Genomic DNA, 15,710 nt, shown 5'->3' with positions numbered 1-15,710 from the left:
AATTAGAACACACCCAACAATTCATTGTGCCGCCATTTTAGGGGGGTGGCGGAGGCATGGTGGGGAGGGGAGGAACAGTGGGAGGTCTGGGACGTGGTGCTCCACATGCAAGTCTATTATCAGGATTCTGCTGACTGCAATTTGTACAGGTCCACCCCCCCCATCCGCCATTATCAGGCGGTGGCTGGAGAGCAGTATGTTTGTAATACACATAACATGGCGTCTTTCCCTTATTGTCTATATTTTCTTCCTTCACCCACCCTTCTTTTGACAAATTCTCTGCTGTTCTATACCAAGCCAAAGCTGTTTGTAACAATCCTTCATCTTCTAGCTTGCCCTTTTTCTTCTTAATAATTTGTTGCCGTTCTAGGGGCTGTAACCAGCCCTTATCTGGTAGCTCGCATATTTTAGTTAACTATTTAAGTTTCTGCACATACTTTTTCCCTTCTTTCAATAAACTCAGCGCAACCTTTTTCCACATGTATGCATTTTGCAACAACTCATTATCTTCCAGTTTTCCCCTGTTTTCACAAATTGCTGCATTCAACATCTTGTACTGTAATCTACCCCGCGTGTACAACCCACACAATGACATTACTTTTTTGGTTTTCTCTACATATTTCCTTCCTTCTCTTCTAGCAACTATATCTATGGGGTCCTGTCGCTCCTGATCGAGCGACCACTGCGACACAAACAATGTCTTTAGTTTTTCCATAATTTTGGCTCCAGGTGTTCCGTCCACTTAGACTTATGATCAGACCAGGCAGCAGATACACAAGTAGAATTGTAACAAGTCCCTACACTCCCTACCAAGCACTGAATTGATTGTTTTACGACTTAATGAAGCACTGAACACCCCGCGCACCCGCGTCCTAGTGACGTCTTAATATGCGGCTTAATGATGCAGTTGGCTCCCCGCGTATCCCACTTCTTAATAGAGGATTGGTTAACCCCGCGCCCTAATAACGTCTTAATACACGACTTATCAGTAACTTCACTCCCCACGTGTCCCATGACTTAATACATGTCTTAATAGACGATTGGTTGGCCCCGCGTGCCCGCTTCCTAATGGTGTCTTAATACACAGCTTATCAGCAGCAACGTCACTCCCCGCGTGCCCGCGTTATAAACAAAGACATTTTCCTAAATTCTCAAGTGTATACTTGTACGCCCCTGCGTACAAAGATTGTTCTAATGGGACGGAACATCTCAGAAACCACAGAGCAGCAGTTAGCCAGGAGCAAGTACACACCAGAGTTCTTGGAATCACACAGCGGGGACCCGCCCAGTCGCACAGGGCTGTCCCTAAGGGCGAATCTAGACACCACAAACTCACCAGAGACTGCTCAAAATACGAGTAAGCGCTACAGATTCATTAAATCTGCAGACTTACCGTATTCAGTGATGAGAGTTGATCAGGCTCTCGCTTTGAGCAGTCCCGGCTCGTCCGTAGGTGGTCCGGTGATGGGCACCCCGAGACTTAGAGTCCCCTCAAGTGCAATCCGAGTCACGGCACCATTTGTGGAGGTTTCACCAATTTAGGATAGACTAGGTAACTGCTCTCCTCCAAATTAAAGATGTACGAGTGCATGCAGAGAAGCTAATTAACCAAATCTGCTAATCTGGTTGAAAAACTTCACTCCGAGACTTAACCACCAAAATGGCATACTTTATTACATAGACATGGGGTAATATAGGGGTTATGGGGTTATACTGCAATTTTCTCATCCATGTATATGACGCGCCCCCTGGGCCTGTGTTGTGCAGGGATTACCCGGAGCCGGATCGCTGGGGGTTGTAGTCTCCGTGGCGCTGACCCGGTCCGTGCCCAGGGTGGTCAATTCAGTGGCAGTCTTATTAGTGAGATAATAGTCCGACTACGCCACCCGTGGATTGCGGTCAGTGGGGGCCGCCGCTGCAAGGCAGACCGCTGAGGCCGGTGTTATGTGTGCAGCTAAGAATGGGATAACTCCCTATGGGAGAAGTATAGCCTCAGGGCAGTTAGTGTGGATGATGGGAGTGATGTTGCACGAGCGTCCCAGCACTGGTAGTGCTGGTGCGGCGAAGAAGCACAGAGACGTGTGGTTGCAGTTTCCAATGCTTTACTCACAGTTCTTTACTGGTCCTAGTCACTTCGGTACCGGCGGTGACTGCCCCAGCCGTGCTGCGTCCACCAGGCAAGGGGCTCGACCAACTCCCAGGCAATTCCAGAGGGTGGCACAGGGCTCCCTTCTCTTCCCTTCTCCGGCCGTGCCCCACCAGTGACTCTACGTTTGTCCGGCTGCCTCGGGCCTTCTCTTGGTACACTGATCTCTGCGTCCCTGACCCTATGTGGTGTACCTTCCTGGTAGGTGTAGTGAGGGGTCGCACCGAGATATAATCACGACCGCCAGTCTTTGGCTGAGGATTAGTCGCCTCCACCAATTTGGGATCCGGTACCCTGTTCTGCCAACCCGTCACCCGCAATCTCCTGGGCCTATGGGGTTCCTTCTTCTCTCGTGTCTCTGGGCCTCTCTTAATGTGCTGTTCCTTGTTTCCTTTCTCTTCTGTTCCTGTTATCTCTGCTGTTTCTGGCCTCCACTCCAGGCCTGCCTCGTGGAGCTGGGCCCAGACTGAGCCACAGCTCCCTGTCAGCCCTCTCTGGCTGAACTCCTCTCTGAACAGACTCCCTGGACTGAACACTGTTCTAAGATGGTGCCCACCTTATATACCTCCCTCTATGTGTGAGCCCAGGTGACTAGCAACCAATGGGCTCCTACCTTTGCCCAGAGACCCACCCCTATCTGCTCCTACACCACTGGGTTTTCCTCCCCCTCCCCACTCCAGCCAGGGACAGATGCTGTCGTGCCTGCACTTCTGTCTAGTGGGAACACCGTTGAGCTGTCCCTCGGAAATGGGGTGTGTGTGGTGCATGCAGCCTACCGAGTCCTGGTTAACAATTCATCCTTACCCGGGAGTGGAATATCACACCTCTGGTTTGAGGTGCAATACCCCTGTAGCAGCCGAGCCCTCGGGGTGCTACATATCCATGTATCTCTTGGTCTGAGTAACGCCTTAGGAATTCCGATGGGAGGGTGAGTTAACTATTAACATAATCCATGTGCATATACACATTTGCATACATACATACACATAGATTTTTCCGGCATCTCTTTATTAATTCACACTGATTAGGTAATCTATTAAAAGAAACTAATTGATTTTCTATAATATATATTTTACTTTGACAAAAGTAAGGATTGGTAAGATACAACATGTAAAAGCAACATGACCAAAATTAATGCCAAGCATTGAATTCACTATAGCCTTAAAATACAGGGTGGTCCATTTATATGTATACTCCTAAATTAAATGGGAATGGTTGGTGATATCAACTTCCTGTTTGTGGCACATTAGCATATGGGAGGGGGAAAACTTTTCCAGATGGGTGGTGACCATGGCGGCCACTTTGAAGTCGGCTACTTTGGATCCAACTTTATTTTTTTCAATGGAAAGAGGGTCATGTGACACATCAAACTTATTGAGAATTTCATAAAGAAAACAATGGTGTGCTCGGTTTTAACGTAACTTTATTCTTTCATGGGTTTTTTACAAGTTTATGACCACTTGTAAAATGTGTTCAAAGTGCTGCCCATTGTGTTGGATTGTCAATGCAATTGTCTATGCTGTGAAGTTATGAGATGTGCAGCATCTGAATCAATGGATACTGGAAGCCTATGCTAGCATTTCTTCTGTGGTGTTGCTATCAGTGTGTCAAGAGTGGGAGAAGAGGGTTGCATTGACAATCCAACACATTGGGTAGCACTTTGAACACATTTTACAAGTGGTCATAAACTTGTAAATAACTCATGAAAGAATAAAGATACGTTAAAACCAAGCACACCCTCTTCCCATTGAAAAAAATAAAGTTGGATCCAAAATGGCCGACTTAAAAATGGCCGCCATGGTCACCACCCATCTGGAAAAGTTTTCCCTCTCCCATATGCTAATGTGCCACAAACAGGAAGTTGATATCACCAACCATTCAGATTTAATTTAGGTATATCCATATAAATGGCCAACCCTGTAGAAAAAAAACATGGCCATGACCCAGACCCTGTTAGTGCTAATGTAGCGCCCCGAGGGTTCGGCCGCTACAGGGGTATTGCACCTCTGCCAGAGGTGTGGTATTCCACTCCCAGGTAAGGATGGAGTATGGACCAGGGCTCAGTTAGCTGCATACAGCACACACACCCCATTTCTGAGGGACAGCACAACGGTGCTCCCACTAGACTGAAGTGCAGGCAGGACCGACTATGTCCCTGTCTGGAGTGGGGAGAGGGGTGGAACACCCAGTGCTGTAGGGGCAGATAGGGGTTGGTTCCTGAGCGTAGGTATGAGCCCATTGGTTGCTGGTCACCCGGGCTCATGGCTAGAGGGAGGTATAAAATGCGGGCACCATCTTAGCTCAGAGAGAAGTCCTGTCCAGAGAGGAGAAGACAGGGAGTAGAGGCTCTGTAGGAGCTCTACTCCAGGAGGGCCTAGTGAGAGGTCGAGGAGGAGGTGAAGGGGAGCTGCGGTGTCACCTCAGCCCAGCTCCACGAGAGGGGAGGAGAAGAAGGAACAGGAAAGAAGGAGAAGAGACAGAGAAACAGAAGGGCTCAGGAACAAAAAGGTGGAAGGGACCCTAAGAACCCACGAGAATCCAGGGTGCAGGGTCAGGCAGATTAAGGGTGCCGGATCCCAGGTTGGTGGAGGAGAAACTACCCTCAGTCAAAGACCGGACGTCGTGACCATTTATCGGTGCGAAACCTCATCAAACCTGCTAGGAAGGCACCATATAGGACAGCGGAGGACGGGGCCCACGTTTAACCGCACAAGTCCGCGGTAGCTGGACAAAAGTGGGTCACTGGTGAGGCAGGCCAGAGGAAGGATTAAAGGGGGTCCTGAGCCATACTCCTGAGCTGCCTGGGAGTTGACCGAGCCCCTCACCTGGTGGACGCAGCACGGCTCGGGCAGTCATTCCCTGCAGAAGTGACTTGGATATTAACCGTGAGTAAAGACCCTGGACTGCAGTACGTTGTCTGTGTGCTTTTTCGCTCCTCCGGCATTACCGGTACTGGGACTCTCACCACCATCACTCCCACCATCCACTACACTGCCCTGGGGCCGCACTCTTCCCGTGGGGAGTCACACCATCCCAGCTGCATACATCATCGGCCCCAGCGGTCTGCCCTGCAGCGGCGGTTCCTAATAACCGCAATCCATGGGTGGCGTAGTCGGACATTATCTAAGACATCTAAAAGACTGCCACTGGTCTGACCACCCTGAGCCACGGGCCCGGGTCGCCACTACTACCCCCATCGTCTCCCTATTGCCCGGTTCCGAGTGCCCCACGGCCCAGGGGTCGAGTCAGCTTTGGCGTAGTCGGCAGGATTTCGTGCCCGCTAACAACGGGTACTGCGCGCCTGAAAAGAGACTGTTTCATTATACTAAAGACGGCGCCCGCCCCAGAAGAACGAGCGCCATAATGTGTGCGCCAAAAGACCACAGGAGGCCGCCTTCCATCGTGGGCCGGGTCCCAGAATGGCGCCAAAGAGGAAGCCCGCCCCCAACAACCATGAGCACGGCTGTAGAAATGTCCGTCAACGTGGGGGTCTGCCCCTGAGAGTGATTGTCAGCAGAATGCCCCAGGACCACCCCCCATGGGGGCGGAAAGAGAAGAAAACTGCGGGGCAGGGGGTGGTCTGGATCAGTTTGGCCAGGCCGCACCCGGAGATGGAGAAAGTAACCAGCTCCAGCACTTTGGCAAGGGGTCTGCTGCAAGCCACACCACCATGCAGCTTTACAGAGCTGCTAGCCCATCTCCCCAAGGAGGACCCCGAGTATGCGCGGGCGGCGCTGGAGGAGCTGGACCGGAGGATGGTCCGGGCGCAGCAGGACGTGATAGCCGGGTGGAAAGAAGAAATGGCCCGGCGGGCTATGTTCCTGCAGCAGGAGGCGCCGTCGACGTCCAGCAGCACACCAGCCACCGAGGGCAGTGAAGACAGAGCGGAGGCTGAAGACGACGCCGCAGAGGAGGCCGCGATAGCAGAGGCAGGTAACGGAGACGCCCCTACCCCGAACCCTGGGGCCGCCGACCTGCCCCTGCACCCTGTTGCGGAGCCCAACGCACCTGGACCCGCCGTCGACACCGTGCCTCCACCGCCATCAACCGGCCCCCAGGCCGTCGACGCTGCCAGTGAGCTCCGCCCCACGCTGTGCCCTCTGACCGGGGTGTGCTCAGCAAACCACCATCGCAGGCCCGGCCGCAAGGTCTAGCGCCCCCGGGCGCCGCTGCCCCGACGGAACCCCCTACACCCGCTGTACCACCCATGGGAGCAACTAGGAAACCACCAGCGCGGGCCTGGTCGCAAGGCCACGTGCCCCCGGGCGCCGCCAACCCGCTCGCGCCCCCTGCTTCTGCGGTACCACCACTGGGCGCAGATCTTTTCGCCCAACATATCAGTCTGGATGGGCTTCCTTTCATCTGGCCCCCCGAGTATGTCAACCCCCGCTTTCGGAGGAGCCCGCCCGCGGAGGTTGAAGTACCATCTGAGCCCCTCATACCTGCTCCGGCGCCTCAGGAAACCCCCCAGCTGCCGTTGGAGTATGCCCAGTTTGAATGGGACCCCACTGGGGAGGACCTAATGGGGTTCACAAAGGAAACACGGGCGGGCGCAGCCGAATGGCGGGAGGTCTGCCGCCAACAGCTGGAGATGTTTGAGAGGGAGCAGCGAGAGCGGCGCGTGAAACAAGAGAAGCTGCAGGTCCGGAGCGCGGAGCAGAAAATGAAGGCCCGGCGAGATCCCCGAACTTCCCGCAGTCCCTGAGTCACCGGGACTGTTGTGAAGTTCCAGATGGAGCACGGCTGGGGTTTCATCCGAGACCCTGAGACCATCAGCGACGTGTTCGTGACGAGGAGGGATGTGGAGAGCCACCTGCCGGAAGGTCATCGAGGGCGGGATCTGTTTCCAGGGGATGTGGTGTCTTATACCCGGCACCATGGCGTGAAGGGATGGTACGCCCTCCACGTCCACAGAGTAGTAGAGGAGGAGGAACAGCACTACTCGGACTCTGAGTACCAAGAGGGCCCGGACGGGCCTGAAGATTATGAGGAGCAAGGAGCGGCTGGAGGGTATCGCTACCAGTAAACAGTAGCATACCAGTGTAAATAGTTACCCGTCAGGGTACAAAGGAACTGTTTGGGACTGTTTCGAATTGAGTGTGGTCCCCGTTGGGACTGATGTAGGACTGTTTGACTGTTGCCCCATCCCCTAAGTAACCTGGCTGAGGACTGAGAGCAGCCATCCCTCTTCCCTTTAACAGGCTGAGGACTGTGAGCAGCCATTCCCCCTTTTTCAACCGGCCGAGGACTGGGAACGGCCAATCCCTTGTATATAGTTGCGCTTCCTAAAGCGCCCCCTACTGGTTTTATATAAAAACCGCAAAGTCTACCTCAAGACAAGTTTACTGGACTGTTGCACCCTTAAGAAGAAAGAACACCTGGTCGCAAGTTGCACCGCGGCCATGACCCAAGAATCTAAGAATGTGCTTTACTTAAAAATGTTTGACATAAGAAAGTTTTATATGCTGCTAGGTGATAATGCAAGAGTTTTATAAGGTGTTTTATTCAAAAGAGTTCTGGAAGTATTGAAAATATTTTATAATGCCTAGTGAAAGAAAAGTGTGTCCCATAAAGGGAATTCATCTGTGTCGTCTGCTTCTAAATGTAAAAAGTTATTGAAAAAGTTTGCATGTCCTGTAATTATCTGTTTTTGCTCTTTTCCAGCCCGAGGACGTGCTGTGGTTTACCAGGGGGGAATGTAGCGCCCCGAGGGTTCGGCCGCTACAGGGGTATTGCACCTCTGCCAGAGGTGTGGTATTCCACTCCCAGGTAAGGATGGAGTATGGACCAGGGCTCAGTTAGCTGCATACAGCACACACACCCCATTTCTGAGGGACAGCTCAACGGTGCTCCCACTAGACAGAAGTGCAGGCATGACCGACTATGTCCCTGTCTGGAGTGGGGAGGGGGGTGGAACACCCAGTGCTGTAGGGGCAGATAGGGGTTGGTTCCTGAGCGTAGGTAGGAGCCCATTGGTTGCTGGTCACCTGGGCTCATGGCTACAGGGAGGTATAAAAGGTGGGCACCATCTTAGCTCAGAGAGAAGTCCTGTCCAGAGAGGAGAACACAGGGAGTAGAGGCTCTGTAGGAGCTCTACTCCAGGAGGGCCTAGTGAGAGGTCGAGGAGGAGGTGAAGGGGAGCTGCGGTGTCACCTCAGCCCAGCTCCACGAGAGGGGAGGAGAAGAAGGAACAGGAAAGAAGGAGAAGAGACAGAGAAACAGAAGGGCTCAGGAACAAGAAGGTGAAAGGGACCCTAAGAACCCACGAGAATCCAGGGTGCAGGGTCAGGCAGATTAAGGGTGCCGGATTCCAGGTTGGTGGAGGAGAAACTACCCTCAGCCAAAGACCGGACGTCGTGACCATTTATCGGTGCGACACCTCATCAAACCTGCTAGGAAGGCACCATATAGGACAGCGGAGGACGGGGCCCACGTTTAACCGCACAAGTCCGCGGTAGCTGGACAAAAGTGGGTCACTGGTGAGGCAGGCCAGAGGAAGGATTAAAGGGAGTCCTGAACCATACTCCTGAACTGCCTGGGAGTTGACCGAGCCCCTCACCTGGTGGACGCAGCACACCTCGGGCAGTCATTCCCTGCAGAAGTGACTTGGATATTAACCGTGAGTAAAGACCCTGGACTGCAGTACGTTGTCTGTGTGCTTTTTCGCTCCTCCGGCATTACCAGTACTGGGACTCTCACCACCATCACTCCCACCATCCACTACACTGCCCTGGGGCCGCACTCTTCCCGTGGGGAGTCACACCATCCCAGCTGCATACATCATCGGCCCCAGCGGTCTGCCCTGCAGCGGCGGTTCCTAATAACCGCAATCCACGAGTGGCGTAGTCGGACATTATCTAAGACATCTAAAAGACTGCCACTGGTCTGACCACCCTGAGCCACGGGACCGGGTCGCCACTACTACCCCAATCGTCTCCCTATTGCCCGGTTCCGAGTGCCCCACGGCCCAGGGGGCGAGTCACTAAGGTATGATATTATCTGTACCAGCGTAAGTTGAAAGAGGAACTCTACGTTTTGTTACTATCGAAGATGCTACAAAAAGAAAATTATAATAGTGGGTGTCAATGGACTAGAACCTTCACCAATTCCCCAAACATAAAATTATGAGACTAAGCTATAAAACAATTTCAATGGTACATTTTTAGTTGTGGAATTGTCCTACAAGTCCAAAAAGATGTAGTATTGAGATATTTCTTATAAAAGCAAAGATGAGATATTTCAACCTAAATATTTCTGTATCTCAAACAACAAAATTATTAAATGACGTGTATGTGAAATTAACTCTTTTTAATTCCATATTCTGCAATAATGTTTATATTTTGAATCTCTATGTGGCCATATGCAACAAAAGAAGGCAAACATGTATAGGGTCCACATGGCTTGATGAGTCTGTATTGAGCAGTTAAACATTTCATAGTTTAATAGTTTTAAAGTTGTAAGGAGAAACAATTCCATCAAGTTCAACCTATGTCATAATGTGTTAATCCAGAGGAAGGAAAAACCGCATGAGGCAGATACTAATTGGCCCAAATTAAGTGAAAAATTCCTTCCCGACTCTACATCAGACTTGTTCCCTGGATCAACGTCCTATTAACTCCTGCATGACATATGAAATATTGGTAAGTTATATGTCGTGTCTCCCCCTTTGACGCGAGCTCTGGCGCTGAGCCCACATCTTTTCATGGGTCCCCTAACAGCTGCAGGTGGAATTGCATTCCACCCACGGCTGTTAACTAGTTAAATACCGCAGTCAATCTCTAACACCGGCATTGAACTCGTGCAAACCAGATGCATGTCATTAGCTTCGCTCATCGGCGCCCTTGTCACATGATCGCGGGGCGCTGATGGGTTGGCCCAGGGTTTTCATTGCCGAACTGTTATGAACGCCGCCCCGTGGCCGGCATTCATAGCAGATGAGCCCTGCTATGTGTAACAGAAGCGATCAGATGATCGCAGCTTCTAGGCTCCCATGGAGACTATTGAAGCAAGTAAAAAGTAAAAAATAAATGTTTTTAAAACTACTTAAAAATGTAAAAAATATAAAAGTTCAGAAACACCCGATCTATCAATATATAAAAAGAATTAATCCGATTGGTAAACAGAGTAACAAGAAAAAAAAGTCAAAACTTCAGAATTACGTTTTTTTCATTGCCGCAATATTGCATTAAAATGCAATAACGGGCAATCAAAACATTGTATCTACCCCAAAATAAGATCAATAAAAACGTCAACTCAGTGCTCTAAAAATAAGCCCTCACCCGGACCCAGATCCCTAAAAGTGGAGACACTATGGGTCTCGGAAAATGGTGACATTTTTTTTTGTACAAACTTTGGATTTTTTTTCATCACTTAAATAAAAAAACCTATACATGTTTGGTATGTACAAACATGTAATGACCTGGAGAATCATAATGTCAGGTCAGTTTTAGCATTTAGTGAACATGGCAAATAAAAAACAAAAAAACTTTCATGGATTTTTTTTCCCATTTTCCAGAACATTGAATGGTAAAATGAATGGTTTTGTTCAAAAGTACAACTCGTCCCTCAAAAAACAAGCCCTTACACGTCCATATTGACGGAAAAATAAAAAAGTTATGACTCTGGGAAGAAGGGAAGCAAAAAATGAAAACGCAAAATTGGAAAATGGCCGCAGCGTGAAGGGGTTAAAAGAATCTAGTATCCCTAATTTGTAATATTATATTTTTAAAGAAAGGCTTCCAAGTTTTCCTTGTACAATATATGCTAATTAAACCACAAAAAATAATCTTGGTTCACATTCACTTGGAGCTTGTCAAAATGTGAATACCATTATGGAATGAGGAACTATATCTTATAAGATTTTTTATTTTAGTATACTAATTTTAACACACATGTAATAAATTATTAATATGGAATTGAAATTTTGAGAAGTATTTTTTAAAATGAATAATGAATAATTCAATATTTTATTTTCTTTGTCAGAACCTAGATTTTCCAATGAAAGACTTTGGGCCTGGCAGAGAGAAAACTATTGAAACCTGAGCAGCAAGAAGTAAAATATTCCATTGATACCAAAATACAACACGTAACGATCTTCACATAGGAAACAACTCTTATCGCAATTTTTTTTTATTAAGAAATTTGTTGAAAATCTAACCATAAAGTGATCAAATGTCACCAAAAGCCTCTAAGCAAGCTGAATATCCAGTATACACCTGGTAAACAAAAACACAAAATATCGAATCCCAACCAAAGAGACAAAAAGTTCTTTATATAAAAAAGAAGAAAATAAAGAAGATAAATAAGACACCAAAAAGAAGCTTTTTCTAATTTTACCATATTTTACTCAAAACAAGAATTGTCCTACTCACAAAATATGAAGTGCCAGCTGCTCTCAGTATATGTAAATGTTTCTCAGAAGTTCGGACAGATATTGAAGTGCTCATAAGGTGTCAAGAGAATAATTTAAAAGAACTATGTTCTGATCTCCCTGCAAGGATGACTCCAACTTCTCCCACAGGCTTCTTTCCAAGTTCTTATGTTGACATTAACACAACATTTTATGCCAATGTCTCTTCCACACCAAATGTGGCTGCTCCTGGGTTACTTATCCCATTAGTCTACTTAGTTGTATGTGCAGTAGGGTTGTGGGGTAACACCTTGGTGATATACCTGGCATGGAGAAGTCCTGCTGGACAGAACTCAGTCACAGCGCTATATATTTTAAATTTGGCCTTGGCTGATGATCTTTTTATGTTGGGCCTACCTTTTTTAGCTGCCCAAAGTGCCCTGTCTTACTGGCCCTTTGGCTCGCCAGTTTGTACGATAGTAATGACTCTGGATGCTGTAAATCAGTTTACAAGTATTTTCTGCTTAACAGTGCTGAGCATGGACAGGTACCTAGCTGTCGTTCGTCCTATACAGTCAGCAAGGTGGAGAAGACCCAAAGTTGCAAAATTTATCAATGTCACAGTATGGATTCTCTCCTTTCTGGTTGTTCTCCCAGTAGTTTTTTTTGCTGGAGTTCCAAAGGATTCTGGTATGTGTCATATTGCTTGGCCTGAGCCGCAACAAGCGTGGAGGACTGGTTTTATCTTATACACAGCTGCACTTGGATTTTTCTGCCCACTGCTTGTTATTTGTATCTGCCACATACTAATTGTGGCCCAGCTAAGATCATCTGGCAACCGAGTTAGAGTAGCTCCAGCACGACGACAGGGACCTGAACGTAAAGTCACCAAGATGGTTGCCCTTACGGTTACTGCCTTCATACTATGTTGGCTACCATTTTATGCTTTAAACATTATCAATCTCCTCTGGCCTCTGCCTGCAGGCCCGAGACTGTATGGACTTTACTCTTTTGTCGTAGCTCTTTCATATGCTAACAGCTGTCTGAATCCCATTATTTATGCCCTACTTGCCCGTCCATTCCAACGTGGATTGCGACGTATCCTCTGCAGGACCTCCGTGAGGGTTGCAGACGCAGTTCTGAATGGAGGCGTAAACACAGCACAAGGGGAGTTGAGTAGAGTTAGTGGCATCTCGGAAGAAAGGAAAAGTCCAAAAGTGTCTGGAATGGGTGAAAATGGGAAGATAGCTGCAATTGAAGAACCTCTTCAGCAAGAAGTTGGTCCTTCTTCACAAAATGCTTTACCGGAGGAACTAGGTGCATCTGAAAAAGAAAACATGCTCGGCATTAGTTATTTGTGAAAGTCAACCAATATTTATTTTTTCAAATGCAGTTTCTATCTCCCTCAAATAGGACATGGCCTAATGCACCAACTACTTGGGACGTTGTCTTTTTGGAAAGGTTAATTTGAAAGCAGAACTTCAGAACGAACATTTCTAATTATAATAACTCAGTAATTGTATCAGTAAAAGTTGGAAAATCCAATTTGGGATTAATTTCCCGAAAGTTTATTTTTAAATTCCAGACTGCGTTTTGCAAACTATCTTGAAATATAATCCCTTTTTATCTTATTCTTAAGCATTTGACAGAACATTCAAGTATTTGAACTGAATGGATGAAAGGAGATCGGGAAACTTACAAAACGAGAAGATTAAGCTTTCAAATTTCGAAGGGCAAATAAAATTTCGAGAGAGCTTTAGATTGTTACCTCTGCAGGCCAGAGCTGTAAAGAGCCAAAGAACTTTCACATACAATGCTGTACTATTGTATTATTCTTATCTACAACAAACATTTATACTTGGACAGGATAACAACCTAGATCAATGTTTGACAAAGTATGACTTTTTTTCTGTATTTCATGCGGCATTTATAAAGGTAATGAGCAAAAAAATAATAATATATGCTACGGAAGGTGCCAGACAAAAAGCTTGTTTATAAGCTTAAAACTCCAGTTCCGTTCACACTTTGTCCCCTCATATTCTTTTATCCTGTGTTTTTTCCACTTGTAATTTCACACTGATTGCCGCTATAATGTTCCACTGTAAAAAAACAGAAAGTTGTAATTAATTAAAAAGTTTGTCCAGCTATTACACGAATGCATTTTTGTCACGTTGATGGACAAGGGGTTGGAAAGATCGATAACTATAACTATTTTGTTCTCATCAAAAAAAAAGATTCTGCTCCTATTTTTGTTCACCATGTAGCTGAACATGTAGCTGGAATTTATGAACTAGCAGCTAAACAGGATAGAATTTCTGTGGTGCAAAAATGTAATCTGTCAATATAAGGACCTGTGACATTTCCCTTTGGCCTTGAGCAGCCAGTATTCTCCTTGTGCCTGGAAAGGTAAATATCACTTTTAAGGCCCAGACAAATAGTTTATTGTGTTCTTATCAGATTTCACTAATTATTAGAATACATTTTATAAAAAAAATAGCTAAAGAAAGTTTGATAAATACTCCAGCTTCTACAGATCTTTTTAAATGCAGATAGATACATTGATTACGTAAATATTGAAATAAGCAAAGTGAAGGATAGAAGCGAAGGAGAAATGAAGGGTAAAGGGAAAAAAGTAGGAAAAAAATTTGTTGCGGAATTTAATTTGTGGAATCTTCTTTGACATTCTGTATCAGGGTGAAGTGCAATGTTTGTGAATTGGATTTCGAAGAGCATAAAGAGGAAGAAAATACTATACCAAGGGCAGATACATCATTGGTGCAACCTGCGCAGACACACAGGGGCCCAAGATGTAAGGGAACACTCTTCTACCTCTAAAGCAGCAAACAGCTTCTGTTCCAGATGCATTACTGGACAGCTAAGGGGTTGTTCTTGCACAGGGGCCCTGCTCTATACAGTAGATTCTAAGCAATTCAATGGGTAAAACCAATGGCTTAATTCTTAAAAAAAATAACTAAACGAGCATGTAACACATTTTGGAAAATTGAAGGTGAAGAATATTTTTTTAAAAAGGTTAACCATTTTTCTTTAAGAAGTGTGTTGGGGACAAGATTTTGTGGCACTTACTAATATATACAGTACAGACCAAAAGTTTGGACACACCTTCTCATTGAAAGATTTTTCTGTATTTTCATGACTATGAAAATTGTACATTCACGCTGAATGCATCAAAACTATGAATTAACGCATGTGGAATTATATACTTAACAAAAAAGTGTGAAACAACTGAAAATATGTCTTATATGCTAGGTTCTTCAAAGTAGCCACCTTTTGCTTTGATGACTGCTTTACACTCTTGGCATTCTCTTGATGAGCTTCAAGAGGTAGTCACCGGAAATGGTTTTCACTTCACAGGTGTGCCCTGTCAGGTTTAATAAGTGGGATTTCTTGCCTTATAAATGGGGTTGGGACCAACAGTTGTGTTGTGCAGAAGTCTGGTGGATGCAGAGCTGATAGTCCTACTGAATAGACTGTTAGAATTTGTATTATGGCAAGAAAAAAGCAGCTAAGTAAAGAAAAACGAGTGGCCATCATTACTTTAAGAAATGAAGGTCAGTCAGTCCGAAAAATTGGGAAAACTTTGAAAGTGTCCCCAAGTGCAGTTGCAAAAACCATCAAGCACTACAAAGAAACTGTCTCACATGAGGACCGCCCCAGGAAAGGAAGACCAAGAGTCACCTCTGCTTCTGAGGATAAGTTTATCCGAGTCACCAGCCTCAGAAATCGCAGGTTAACAGCAGCTCAGATTAGAGACCAGGTCAATGCCACACAGAGTTCTAGCAGCAGACACATCTCTACAACAACTGTTAAGAGGAGACATTGTGCAGCAGGCCTTTATGGTAAAATAGCTGCTAGGAAACCACTGCTAAGGACAGGCAACAAGCAGAAGAGACAAGTTTGGGCTAAAGAACACAAGGAATGGACATTAGACCAGTGGAAATCTGTGCTTTGGTCTGATGAGTCCAAATTTGAGATCTTTGGTTCCAACCACTGTGTCTTTGTGCGACGCAGAAAAGGTGAACAGATGGACTCTACATGCCTTGTTCCCACCATGAAGCATGGAAGAGGAGGTATGATGGTGTGGGGGTGCTTTGCTGGTGACACTGTTGGGGATTTATTCAAAATTGAAGGCATACTGAACCAGCATGGCTACCACAGTATCTTGCAGCAGCATGTTATTCCATCCGGTTTGTGTTT

The 15,710-nt window shown here is 46.6% G+C and overlaps 1 protein-coding gene across 1 annotated transcript in view; it reads left to right on the top strand.

Annotated features, from left to right (window-relative positions):
• SSTR3 (somatostatin receptor 3) overlaps window positions 1-13,645 on the top strand; it is a 37,961-nt gene extending 24,316 nt beyond the window's left edge. Inside the window, exon 2 of the mRNA XM_073644388.1 lies at window positions 11,129-13,645. Coding sequence (XP_073500489.1) covers window positions 11,645-12,856 — 1,212 coding nt within the window. The 5' untranslated portion in view covers window positions 11,129-11,644 and the 3' untranslated portion in view covers window positions 12,857-13,645. The remainder of the gene's footprint in view (window positions 1-11,128) is intronic.
• Window positions 13,646-15,710: the final 2,065 nt, after the last annotated feature.

The sequence above is a fragment of the Phyllobates terribilis genome, unplaced genomic scaffold, assembly GCF_046119375.1.
Source record: "Phyllobates terribilis strain yellow unplaced genomic scaffold, ASM4611937v1 Scaffold_8__6_contigs__length_399053987, whole genome shotgun sequence".
NCBI classification, from domain to species: domain Eukaryota; kingdom Metazoa; phylum Chordata; class Amphibia; order Anura; family Dendrobatidae; genus Phyllobates; species Phyllobates terribilis.
Note: the sequence above shows the minus strand (reverse complement) of the source record. Positions and strands in the feature narration are given on the sequence as shown.